Source organism: Lepisma saccharinum, unplaced genomic scaffold, assembly GCF_977018435.1.
Source record: "Lepisma saccharinum unplaced genomic scaffold, izLepSacc3.1 HAP1_SCAFFOLD_1332, whole genome shotgun sequence".
NCBI classification, from domain to species: domain Eukaryota; kingdom Metazoa; phylum Arthropoda; class Insecta; order Zygentoma; family Lepismatidae; genus Lepisma; species Lepisma saccharinum.
In genome coordinates, this window is record NW_028143953.1 from 1 (window position 1) to 12,941 (window position 12,941).

General features: G+C 35.3%; 1 protein-coding gene across 1 annotated transcript; it reads right to left on the reverse strand.

Annotated features, from left to right (window-relative positions):
* Positions 1-5,771: 5,771 nt before the first annotated feature.
* LOC145983581 (uncharacterized) lies at positions 5,772-12,027 on the reverse strand (the record flags this gene model as incomplete). The annotated part of the gene is made up of 4 exons (XM_083116648.1): positions 5,772-7,552; positions 8,961-9,116; positions 10,540-10,752; positions 11,846-12,027. Coding segments are annotated over 4 exons (675 nt in total), but the record flags the coding sequence as incomplete, so codon positions are not given.
* Between the last annotated feature and the right edge of the window lie 914 nt (positions 12,028-12,941).

Consider the following 12,941-nt stretch of genomic DNA (forward strand, 5'->3'; position numbering starts at 1 on the left):
TGACCATAAGCACTATGCATTTCATTGATTAGAAAATATGACATCACATGGGCTACACATTTTCATCATAATATTTCAGAGATTGAAAACACATGAAAAAATCAAGATAGGAAAAAAAATGTTGTTTTATGTAATGTAAATTAGCAAATATGTAATATCCAGGCAAATATGTAACATAAAACTTATGCAAAAACATGTAAAAAAAAGGTAAAAAAAAGGTAAAGTGTTCCCCTGTGCTTAGCACCACGCCATGAAGGCATATAGGAGGTGTGGGGGTAACGCCCCACACTTTCTTGATCCGGTCGTGAGTGGGGGTGATGTGATCAGCATCACGCCCCTGACAGCCTTTACCCCCCCCCCCCAGGGTTTCCCCCAGGTACCCATGTTATTCGATGCTGGGTGGGCGCCGGGGCCGCTTCCAACGTTAGAAAAGTTCCCGGATTTGAACCGGCCAGGGATCGAACCCGGGACCTTCAGCATGGTAGGCAGACGCGTTACCGACTGAGCCACCGTGGCCACATCAAAATCATGTCAGTTATATAATTATATTATATAAATATTATATAATTTGTTGACATTTTCCTGTTCAAGGCATGTATCTAGAAAGGAATAGAATATGCAAATACATACAAATCCGGGCTGTAGTCATGAGACAATTGCTTAATGTACCTAGCCACTGAGACAGCTATATGTTAATCTAGAACATCAAAATTAGTCATTAATTAATACCAGTATTTCGATGAAACTGTCCTAAATCAAGTATTTTTTCATTAGGCTTCCAATTTGATAAAATTACTCTTGCAAGTTTATTCTTCAAATCTTCTGATAGCACTGGAACTATGGAAAATAAGGGCTCAATACACCTCACCTGTAACAGAGAGAAATTAGACATTACAGGGTGCACAAACATGACTTATATACCTGGGCATTTATATTTTTTTATTTCATGTTGGTTTTTGTCTAAATGCGATGATGATGAAATGGTGATTACAAAAAATTCAACAGTGGAGGCACATAGTGGCTCAGATCTCATTTTAAACTGTAGTTCCAGGCCCGATTAGGGTAATTCCACGGTCACTTATGTTACATTCAGAGAAGATAAAATTATTTGAAATGTTATTTCACAATAATTCACTACTTTCAACACAGTTTAAAAATTTCCTTAGCTTAATTAAAATTATAATTCAACTTTCTCACTCAAATTTGATCAATGTTATTCATTGTATAATAAAAAAAATTAAATAAAACGATCACTTACATTGCACAAAATGTGACAGTAATATGTGAAAAGTAAAATTGCGATTTTTTTTCCTGTTCTGTTTTTACGATTTGAAAAATATAACTTTGTGTCAACTTAGATATAGTGTCTTGGAACTCAAAACCATTTTGAGGTATTAAAATTACTAATGTGTAAAGAGAGAAAATAAAATAATAATCACTTACGTTACCAGTCTGAATTATGAAGAGGGTATTAGTAATAAAAAACTCAAACATAAGTGACTGTGGAATTACCCCAGGGTAATTCCATACAAAAAAGGACAAAATAAACAATTTTTGAAAATACATCTAGTGAAATTATAACATCATTAAGCCTTGATTCCATGATTATAAAAAAAAAAATATATGCTGATCAAGGCAGTAATTCATTTTATTAAAAACATAAACTAAACGTAACGTTTCAACCTTCTAGCAAGGTCTTCTTCAGACTCTGTACTCGATACAGACTGCTGGTTTCGAAGAGAATTTCTTTATCAGGTAAAGTTTTTTTTTTCATTTGAATACATAATGATATTTAGTATTTAGACTTTACCAAGTTAATTGATAGCTAATTTGCTTCAAAATTTAGTGATGTGCTGAATATAATATTTATTGGAAGTTATCTAATGATACGTTCAAGTTTCTATTATTAAAACGTTTTATTATTAAATTTGTTACTATGTCGTTGTATTATTCTTATTATTAATAACTCAGTAATACTCAGCGGTGAACGCTGAGACTCGGTGAAGTACACAGACTCCTTTCAGGTACAGGGATAGTGTTAGGCAAAGACAATGCTTCACAGCACAGAGGAATAAAACCACATTATTGCAGTAGATATAATGAAAGGTTTTATTCTTTATTTATTGTGATTATAATGCAAACAGGCTTAGAATGAAGGATTTCGCTTTGACGATGACTTGACTCAACTAAAATGCATAAACTCAATGTGTGGCTATCGGCATGCCTATGATCACATAGACCTAGCTTGCGCCCCGAACTACCACACCAAGAGATATGCAATAATAACTGAGCCAATATTTGCTCTTTAGACTTTTATCACAAATTAATCCTTAGGCTAGCTTTATTTCTTAACGTAGAATGGTTGCAGTATTGTGCATAGCATCAATGCATGGCCATCGGCATACCTATGGTCACATAGGCTTAGCTTGCACCCCGAACTACCATACCAAGATGTATGCACAACACCGAGGAGTTCTTTTTAAGTTTAAAATCCTCGACGATCCGTGACGAATGTGTGTTAATTCTTACGCGATATCCTCGCTTTTATACTATTTTCGAGAACACAGATTCAAGTACAGATGAATCACTCACTATCTACAAAAGGATGCTATCAACAAAACTGACATCTAATCAAGGTTAGAAATACAAATTCACATTGTGCACTCTCGCAAATCTAAAGATACATTGAACTACTCATAATAGAGCATAAAATACAATAAATATTAAACAAAAGATATACATTACAAACAAGGTGCAATATTACATATAATAATATGGAAATTATGCTTTCTTTGCTCAAAATAAATACATTAGTGACATATTTTGAAGTTGTGACGTCACAAAAATATGGATCATATCATCAATTTATCAGGTTTTTGTAGGACATCATGTATAATTTGGTTAAATGGCCGCTAAACCTAGTTACGGAGCAAATAGTGGTGTATTTTGGCTGCTTGTTGCAGTGGTTCTCAACCTTTGTGAGACCACAGCCCAGTAAATTTATTTCTTACAAGTCAATGACCTGAACCCAAAAATTTCACTCATACATTTTTGATCTTTAAAGTTTATATGGAAATTCATATGCAACCTTAATAAATATTAATAGTAACTATGGCATAATCATAGTTCAATTATGTATAGACTTGCTGTCAAATATAAAATTACATTTAAATTACTGGTCAACCCCTTAGTGCAACGGACTTTTTACAGTCCGGTACAACTGGTACTAAAACAAGAAGAAGCAGAGGCAACAGCATTACTTTATTCAACTCCAGAGGCCCATTCATGATTATAAAAGGAACCTTCTATCAAAACAATTTCATGATAATCTACTAAAGTAAAAGTGTGTTCTTATTTTTTTAATATTAATTAAATTAATGTAGATGGCTCATTATATCATTTTAAACAGCAATTATTTTGTAAAACAAGTCACTTAAGTTGCAAAAGTACTGGTCACTTATGTTACAAAAGTACTGGTCACTTACGTTACACAAGTTCAGCTTACCGTTACTAGATATTAGTTGCTTGCAGTAAGCTGTTAATTTGTTTTCAGCACTCACTTACAGCCTACTAAGAGATAATACAAAAACCTCCTAAATTAGATAACTTCCAATAAATATTATATTTAGCACATCACTAAATTTTGAAGCAAATTAGCTATCAATTAACTTGGTAAAGTCTAAATACTAAATATCATTACGTATTCAAATGAAAAAAAAAAAAACATTACCCAATAAAGAAATTCTCTTGGGAACCAGCAGTCACATTACAGGGAACTTATCATAGCTGCCATCTGGAAAGTAGGAAATGCTGGGTAATCTTACACTGTTGCCAAACAACTATAGAAAGTATACTATTTACCCATGCAGATAACATTTCACTAGATGTATTTTCAAAAATTATTTATTTTGCCCCTTTTTGTACGGAATTACCTATTAGCCTTCTTGTGCATAAAGTAGACTTAAAAACAAATCCAAATGAACATAAAATTCATGAAGAGAATCTCGTAAATGATCATTCCAGCTCAGGCCAGAACTGAAACTTGAAACTCTCATGATACGGTGTGTAGAATGTTAAAGATGATCAATAGACCCAGCATTTTTATGTAATATCGAAGTACAAAATATGTAGTACATAAATATGTAACAATAATTTATAAAATATGTACCTAAATATGTATCATCAAAAGGATATGTACTATCAAAGAATATGTAATAATAATAATAATCGAGTACTCAAGCAATTTCAAGACTTCTGCTAGATATTTATTTTATTTGAACATAATCAACATAATTTTAAGGACATAAGTTGTTCAAATTAAAATTTGTATCAACTTTATAAATTCAAAAAAGGACAAACTCCAGCTGGGAAAAACTCTAGCATATTTTGATAAATAACATTTCCTGGTTCTTTTTGGGTTTTCTAGCTTGTCTTTCGACTTGGCAGTCAATTTTAGTCTCATTAATTAGAAAATATGACATCACATGAACTAAAAATATCGATCCTCATGTTTCAGAGATCAAAAATATAGGAATAAGGATCAAGATTACAAAAAGTTACCAAAATATGTTGTTTTATGTAAAGTAAATTAGCAAATATGTAAAATATGTAATATCCTGGCAAATATGTAAAAATATGTAATATAAAAGTTATGTAAAATTTTGCCAGTTATATAATTCATTGACATTTTCCTGTTCAAGATATGTATCTAGAAAGGAATAGATTATGTAATTACATACAAATCCGGGCTCCAATGATCAATAACTGAGGTGGCATTTATGTGTCAGTAGTGTTCAAGCTACTGAACAGTGGAGTATGCTAAGTAAAATTAACTAGTGGATTTCTAGGTCTGCTTCTATAACATTTAACTACACATTACACATGTTTTTTTTTTAAAAAACTCACATCGTCTCCAGCAGTTCTTCCAAGGCCTATAATTTTACATAAGGATGGAAACAATGTGCTATTTCCGTGCTTCCTTTTTTTAGGAGCCTATAATTTTGATGATCTACTGCCTGCATATTCAGATTATGGCATCTTGGATTTCAATTGAAAATACCACCACCTAAAGACAAAAAAGGTACTGGGTTTTTCAAATAGGGGCCTAAGTAAAAGTGGCATGGATAGAAACTGGTGTTCTTACGGATTTCCACTGATTCTGATGCTTCAACACTAACAATAAAAAGTTATTCACAATATTTATAAATATGATTATATAAGTACCATGATTCAGAAGTGTTAAGTGTGAAATATCGTTAGGCTTTTGTTCATGATTTTGTTGAAATATGGAGGTGTTCATTATGGAAGATGAACATTAAGCTGTTTTACAGTAAATCTATTATTACATGTTAATTAGTAGTCTATTTGGTATTTCAAGTAAAGGAATGTGTATAATGCATGCACATTAGCCTGTGTGCATACCCAACAAGAAGCAATGGTGTAAAAGACCTCTAGCAAGAGTATTAAAAATAGTAAATGGCCAATCACTGAAGGTGCACGGTCATAAGTTTTTGTTTGTGTGAGGTAGTGTAGCTAAACGCCATTACGAGCGCTACTGGCACAATCTCTCAAGATGACATGGAAGCAAGAGAAAGCATTTTGTGTATTGGAATTTGCTCGTACAGGGTCTATTGTGACAGTCCAGCGACACTTTCAAATGAAATTCAGTAAGTGTGCACTGCACAGAAACCGCATGACATAAAACCTTGACAAACTAAAGTGCATCTCTGAAGCAGTGGAGTTGATTTCTGAGGATATAAATCTGGGTCCAATTTCAGGTAAAAGGATATTTTATGGGTAATTTCTGGAAAATTTGAAGTTCTGTTTATTGTTTACTTGCATGTCTGCATTGATGTTTTATTTCTATTATCTCTAATTAATCTAGATGGGGTGCATAATAAATATATATACAATAAATAAAAATTGTTGCAGTAAACCAGGCCAAAATTTCAGAGCACTTTCACTGATCACTACAGTGAAAGTTTCTGTTGAATTCAAATTCCAGTATGAAGGCAAGTATAGTTGTGAATCTCCATGTGAAAGTGTGGTATGATGGCTTGTAACCATCTACAAGCAGCTGTTTCATGTCTTAAAGTCTTAAGAACGACTAGGTTAATGAGCCATCCAGAGGAAATAGGCCCACCCTGATGGCATAGTGATAATGTGTCGTAATCAAGTGGTCCTGGATTCGATACCTGGTGGATCAGCCCTGATTAGCCTATATGAGCATAAGATGGACTTAAATATCTCAGTTTGAATTGACGATTCTTTTAAATATCCAGGTACCAGGTTCTCAGATAACAAGGATTCAAAGATTTTTAGCTATCCCGGTGAATAAGTAAGTTGCTTTAAAATTATAGGGAAACAGACACTCTTCTGGAGTCTTCCGTACAAGAGAGAAGTGGCAGGTTTCGGGTTAACTAGAATAAGGTCAATAATAGAGAGAGAACTTACATCTAGTGCTTTCCGATTCCTGTCTTTACTTGGATGGCTCTCACTGGGTCAGGTGAGCATCCAGGACAAGGCCCAACCTTTAATTAATGATGTCAAGATTGCTGTTGAGTAGATTAGGATGGTTTGTATACTTGGTAAGGCAAGCTGAGCACATCAAGTTCTTGTCTCACGATCTCGTTACCAAAGGTTCTGGGTTTGAGTTCTGGCCTGGGTGTAGGTGTGGGTTTATTAATATCGAAAAGCCAGGGAATTGATTGGTTATTCAGGTACTTTCACATGTACATTTGTCATTTATAAAAAGTTTACATTTTTATATCTACAGTAACCTCAAAATCAGTTCTCTAAATTGTAGGTCATATTTTGAAACTATGCCTGCAAAATGCACAAGTTTGGTCCACTCTAAACCCTAATTTACTGTACCGAATTTGCTCACCGGATTTAACACTGCATTCACTCTTCTTCGAAGATAAGGATGTGATACAGAAGATAAGGAACAAAGTTTTGAAACTGAAGAGGAAGTAGATTGGAAATGTCCTTCAGTCTTTTAAAATTTAGAGCAAACTCATACATTCTTCCTTAATTGTTTTCCCATTCCTTCGTATTATTTTTGTAACAAGCACCACTGATTTTCATGTTTCAAATTACTTAAACATTACATTATGCTAAGGTAAATAAATTTTTCAGTAACACTTACTAAATGTCTTACAACACTTGAAAGTAATTGATGTAAAATATAGCAATACAAAAACAGTGTTCATTGCATATCACATGAGTTTTCAAGTCACATCTGTACATTCTTGAGGCAGTTAAATAGCTCTATTTATACCCTGCAGTGCTAACACTTTACACTCGTCTTTCATTCGTCCCTTGGATGGAATGGATTGAGAAATCGTCCGCTTATTCACGTTTTTGTTTCCTTTAACACAAGTGTTTGTTCTCAGCTTTGAATGAAATGGAAATTCAACAATGTAATGTTTATCCCAAGAAGATATGAGATCTGTTCATTGTTGGACTTGCGGTCGGTGGCCGATTAGATATTCTCATTTCTAAAGCAGCACGAGCAACTTTTCTGTCAAAGGTTTCTGGTGATAAGGTACGCCTGCAAGAAGAAGAAAATATAAGTGCGGGCGTGGTTAAATATTTTACCCCAAAAAAACTTGTTAGCTGTGTTATGTAAGAGGTAGTGAGACATAGCATGATGACAAGAAAATAAAATATTTGTAACTTTAGTAGGCAAATATTCTCCAATCGAGGAGGCCATTGAAATGTGAGAATGATTATCAGTCTCCCACACTTAAAAAAAATGAAGAGCTACCTTGAAGACCTTGTTTTTAAAGGGGTGTTATGCCAGAGAGATGGTGCAGGCTTTCCTCACCTAACAGCAGGTGGCAGCATAAGCACACTTAAGATCTATCCCCTCATGACTGATTTCAGAAGTTTCCTTAATGGAAACTTTGTAGTGCTGTTTCTCAAAGTAATTGAAGAAAAATATTAAATTACAACACTTACCTCATCTTCATGTAGTTGTTGCTGATATTTGAACAAGACCAGTTTAGTTGTGTTGTAGAACAAAAGAAAATACATATGGCTCAATTTGACTTTCTGTGGACCATAGGTGGCGAGAGGGGAGTGGGAAGTGCACAGTTATCAGGGTAAGAGAAGACAAGATACAAAACTATTTCTGTTGTATATTAAGATGCGACTGTGAGCTGTTACGTGCATTATGCACAATGAAACAAGCTATGTTAACAACAGATTTCTTGGGTATTTCATGGGAAATGCCAATGAGAGAAGAACTTGTAGTTTTCGAACAGATTAAACTGATTTCCGTGGCAGAGTACTTAGCACAGCACACTATGACGCCAAAGGTGTCAGGTCCAAATCCAAGCCTGGGCAGGGATGCTCTTTGTAAGAATTCCTTCATCATTTTCATGACATCATCACTCATCCTCATCATCACGACTAGCCAAAAGTGGCAGAAAAGTGATGCTAAATATCAAAAATAAAATCAAAACAAAGAAAAGCAGCTGTTTGCTGAAGATGTTGAAGAATTTAACACATTTATGACAGATGATGAAGGCCTATGTTGAGGAAACTGATTGTGATTTCAGCAATGATCCAGATTTACAAATAGGAAAAGAGTCATTTTCAGAACAAAGTTTATTAGTTGATAGTCAAGATAGCAGTAATTCTTTAAATGCTCCATCGTCACCAAAACAGGAGAGAACAAAGGTTCTGAAGGTTACTTGGCTGATGCATACAAAACCTGGAGACAGTTGCATGCCTGTCTAAAACATTCAGCCGATAGCCTGATCAATATGCAAAGGCTCGAAGTTCCTGTGCTTAATGTCCATAATAGCTTTAAATGTTGCGGTTTCCGAAGTCGTCTAACATAGTACATAGAAATCAGAATTTCGCAACAACATTTACATAATAATTTTGTGCCTATGAAGAAACAAACTGAAAAAATAAAAGGCATGTTTTGGAGAAAACTTTAACAATCTTACCGTAAGTGTTCTCGAAGATCAGCTGTAGTTTGAGCTTGCATCCGTGACTCCTGGATGGCCAAATCCCTCTCGTATTGCATTCTTCTCATTTTGGCTTCCTTTTGTTGGATTATTTCCCTAACATACCTCTCTCTAGCCTCATCCTCCATGGATACCCTGTAATTACAATTGCATCCACTTGATTTTCCTTCATAGTAAAACATTAAATATCTGCCTAAATATAGACACTCTTACATTAAGATGCTGCAAATAATCTGTAGCCACTTACTTCACAAGAACAGAATAAACTACTGAATTGAAATATGGAGGGAGCTTTATGAATGTTACTATATATGTGTGTAATAGTTCATTTTTAAGTTACAATGTAAATAATTGTTCAGCTCAAGAATGTTCAAGTAGAGTTTCTATGTAGCTGAATGGCTAACTGTCTTGCCATTGGTGCAATGGTTACAGGTATGATCCCTGGTAGGAGCTACTTGAAACCAATAGCATCAGACTAAAGGCTTGAAACTTAGAATGGGCTTAGCAATGGGACTTGAAGCACTGGCAAGCCACATGGCCCACAAAGGGCTGTTGATCCATGGAGAATGTTCAAGTTCTGATCTGTTGCAGAGGAAAAAAAATATTAATTGCTGGGAGAATTTCAAATAGTAGTGGCATGTCCAAGGTGGAGTCAATGTTTGACTCCTACCCATTGTTTGAGATCAGTTGTGCTGCCAGTCTTTCTAGTGTGGTTGGGCCACTGGATAGCTGTTACAAATTTGTATGACTACATTTTCAAATAACAATTCATATTAATATTATGTAAACCAAACAATGATCATTAACTATGTACTTTCATTTTATTTATCCCAAAATTTTTGCCTATGCCTCCCCGATGGCGTAGTGGTAACGTCGTCGCCTTGTAATCAAGGGTTCCCAGGTTCAAAACCTGGTGGAGGCTCATAGTGGTTCGGATCCCACTTTAAACTGTAGGCCCAATCCCAATTAGCCTTACTGTGCATAAAGTGGACTTAAAACACAAAATCAGTCAATCAATCCATCAAAATTTTTCCCTAATCTATTTTGACAGGGTGAGAGATGGCCCAGTCTGGCCTATCCTTGATGCCACCCCTGTTTGAGATTCGCATTCCACCCCTCTGTCCCCCTCCACTTTATTTTCAAAAGTAGACATTTGTGATTAAACAAGCAGAGAAATAGAACAAAAAAAAAATCAGAATATTCCACATCTCCAATGTGACATTTCTAGTTACACCATTAGTCTCATGGTTAGTACACTGTCCTAGAGAATTGTTCGAGAAATCAGGGGTGGTATTTCTGTGTGTAATAGGTTAGGAAGCCATTTAAATGTGATAATGATTGTCAGTCTCCCACACACAAAACACTGAAGAGCCACCTTGAAGACCTTGCCTTCAAAGGGGTGTTTTGCCAGAGAGGCAGTGGAAGCTTTCCTCACCTAACAGCAGGTGGCAGGATGAACAGTATCCTCTGATGATTGATTTCAGAACTTCCCTAATGGAAACTTTGTAGTGCTGTTTCTCAAAATAATTGAAGAAAAATATTAAATTACAACACTTACCTCTTCATCATTTCAAAATGATGAAGTTCTCGAGCTCTATTCTCATGTCCCACTCTTTGCCTTTTCTTTTCAACCTGTTCGCAGGCTTTCTTCTCAGCCTGCTGAAGAGATTCCCACTGCAAGTGCATCACTTGTTCCCTCCACTTTTGCAAACCATCAGCCAATTCTTCGTGTAACCGACGGACTTGTTGCAATCTAAGTTCTCGATCCAAACTGCAATTACAAATCAAATCCAAAGCTACTTTCTTTTCTTTGTGAACTTATTTCTTTACTTACCCATATACAATAGAATTTGGAAACATAAAGTACGTACCAAATTATAAAGTAATGTGCAATTGTGGGTTTGAAAATTTTGTATTAAAATTTTGGAACAGTGGCTCCTGCTTTTTGCTTAGTGACCTTATGAACGAGTGACCAAGAAAAAATTGTTGTCAGCCTTCTTGAGGGTATAATTGCAGAATGCTATAAAGCCAAGGATTCCTTTACCTCTTTCATCCCTATTGTTGTGAGGTACAGAGGTAGGAAAATTACAGAAAATAACCAAAAATATAAGTAAAAAGAAGAGAATGTTGTTTCTATGCCAAACCCTCTTGCTTGACTTCAGTGCCAGTCAAGCCTGGATGTATCATGATAATATTTCGCCTTGAAAGTTGTTGATCTCTGTACTCTAGGGAACAAAATGAAAGAAATCTACTATTATATTTATTATATTTGTACACACCAGCCCAATAAGTCAGTTTAATGTATAGACAAGGGTAAAGACAAGAGTAGGCAAATTGTCTATTTCTTTTTCATTCTCGGAATGGAATCTGTTCATGTGATGTTTGATGTTTTTATTTCAACTCATGATTATCATATTGTTGAAAACAGACTGAATGGAAATCATGATGGACAACTCGCATACTATTTCATTAGCAGTTGGGCATGCAAACACAATCAAGTTTGAAGCCATGGTGTTAAAGTTAGTAGCCCATCTATCACTTGGGAGACATTGGTTCAATTACATGGGTGGGTGATCTCAAGTGGGATTTTTTCCAATTCCAATTAGCAGCTTTCAAGTAGTTCTAGGGTCACCCAGCCTCCAATCAATGGGTATATGCGGACAACCATTGGGTGGAGGGTTAACTGATTCAAGAGCATGGTGCTGACCACATCACCTCCAGTATTGACAAGATTGCAATAGTGTTGGGCCCTCTCTCCACACACCCCTGTGCAATGAATAGTGCAATGTACAGAGTATACCTTTACACAATCAATTTCATTTTTGTACTCGAGTATGTTTATAATTCAAATAAAACGCACATACCCTTGTTCTTTTATCTGACGCTCTTTCTCCTGCTGTGCCTTGCTGACGTTTTCATTTGCCTTCTGTTCCTTCATCTGGCAAAGCTGGCGAATCTGCTGCAAGGATGCTTCTGTCTCTTCTTTAAGTCTCTTCCACCTGTCCTGGTGCCGCAACTCTTCAACACGATTAGCACTTGCCACCCTCTAATGGTCAAAGAGAAATTTTCATTGTGTTAAGCTATTAACTACATCATGTAATTGCAAGATAAGGAAAGGATACATGTGTGCCTGCAGATAATTTTTGAAGTGAGTCAGGTTCGACATTGAAAAGTGGAATGTATTTACGTACACTTTTTCTGGTAGTTAGCCCTCATTTTGCCATCTTTTCCTACTTTTGTGATGTTCTTTTTGTAGGAATTCTGGGCCAAAGAGGGGAGGTTATGACCCCCACCAACACCCGCTTGGGCACGCCACTTTAAAAACATTTTTAGGGGAGAGAAAAGACAAGAGATAACATAAGTGATAACGAGTGAGAGACCAGAGAAAGAAAGGAGGGAAAATAGAAAAAGAAATGATCAAGAAGATAGGAACTAAATTGACAGAAAAGGAGGGGAGAATAAAAAATAAATGATCAAGAAAGTAGTAATTAAGACTGAACAGATTAAAGATTGAAAGTTAAAAAGACAAGGACTGTCCCCTTTCAGTTTCCGTGTAATAATTATACCACTTTTTTCCAAGGTATTCCTGAAATACATTACTTAGTTCGTTTTCTTTTCACACACACACAAAGTAATAATAATAATAATCCAAAATTCTGCCCCTCAGGAATCGAACCCAAACCAGATTATGAGGTAATAATATTAACAGCTTTTCACACACAAAGTAATGATAATAATAATCCAAAATTGTGCCCCTCAGGAATCGAACCCAAACCAGATTATGAGGCAATAATATAAGTTATCTGTATGAAATAGTTAATGGGAGCAGGAAATGTGTATTCTGGGGGAATTGTAATATAGTGAAAATAGTGACAAAGTCTCAAAATCATAAGAAGATATAGTGACTATACATCAAGGAAAACATATTGTAATTGGTTTATTTAATGTAATTACCCTTTC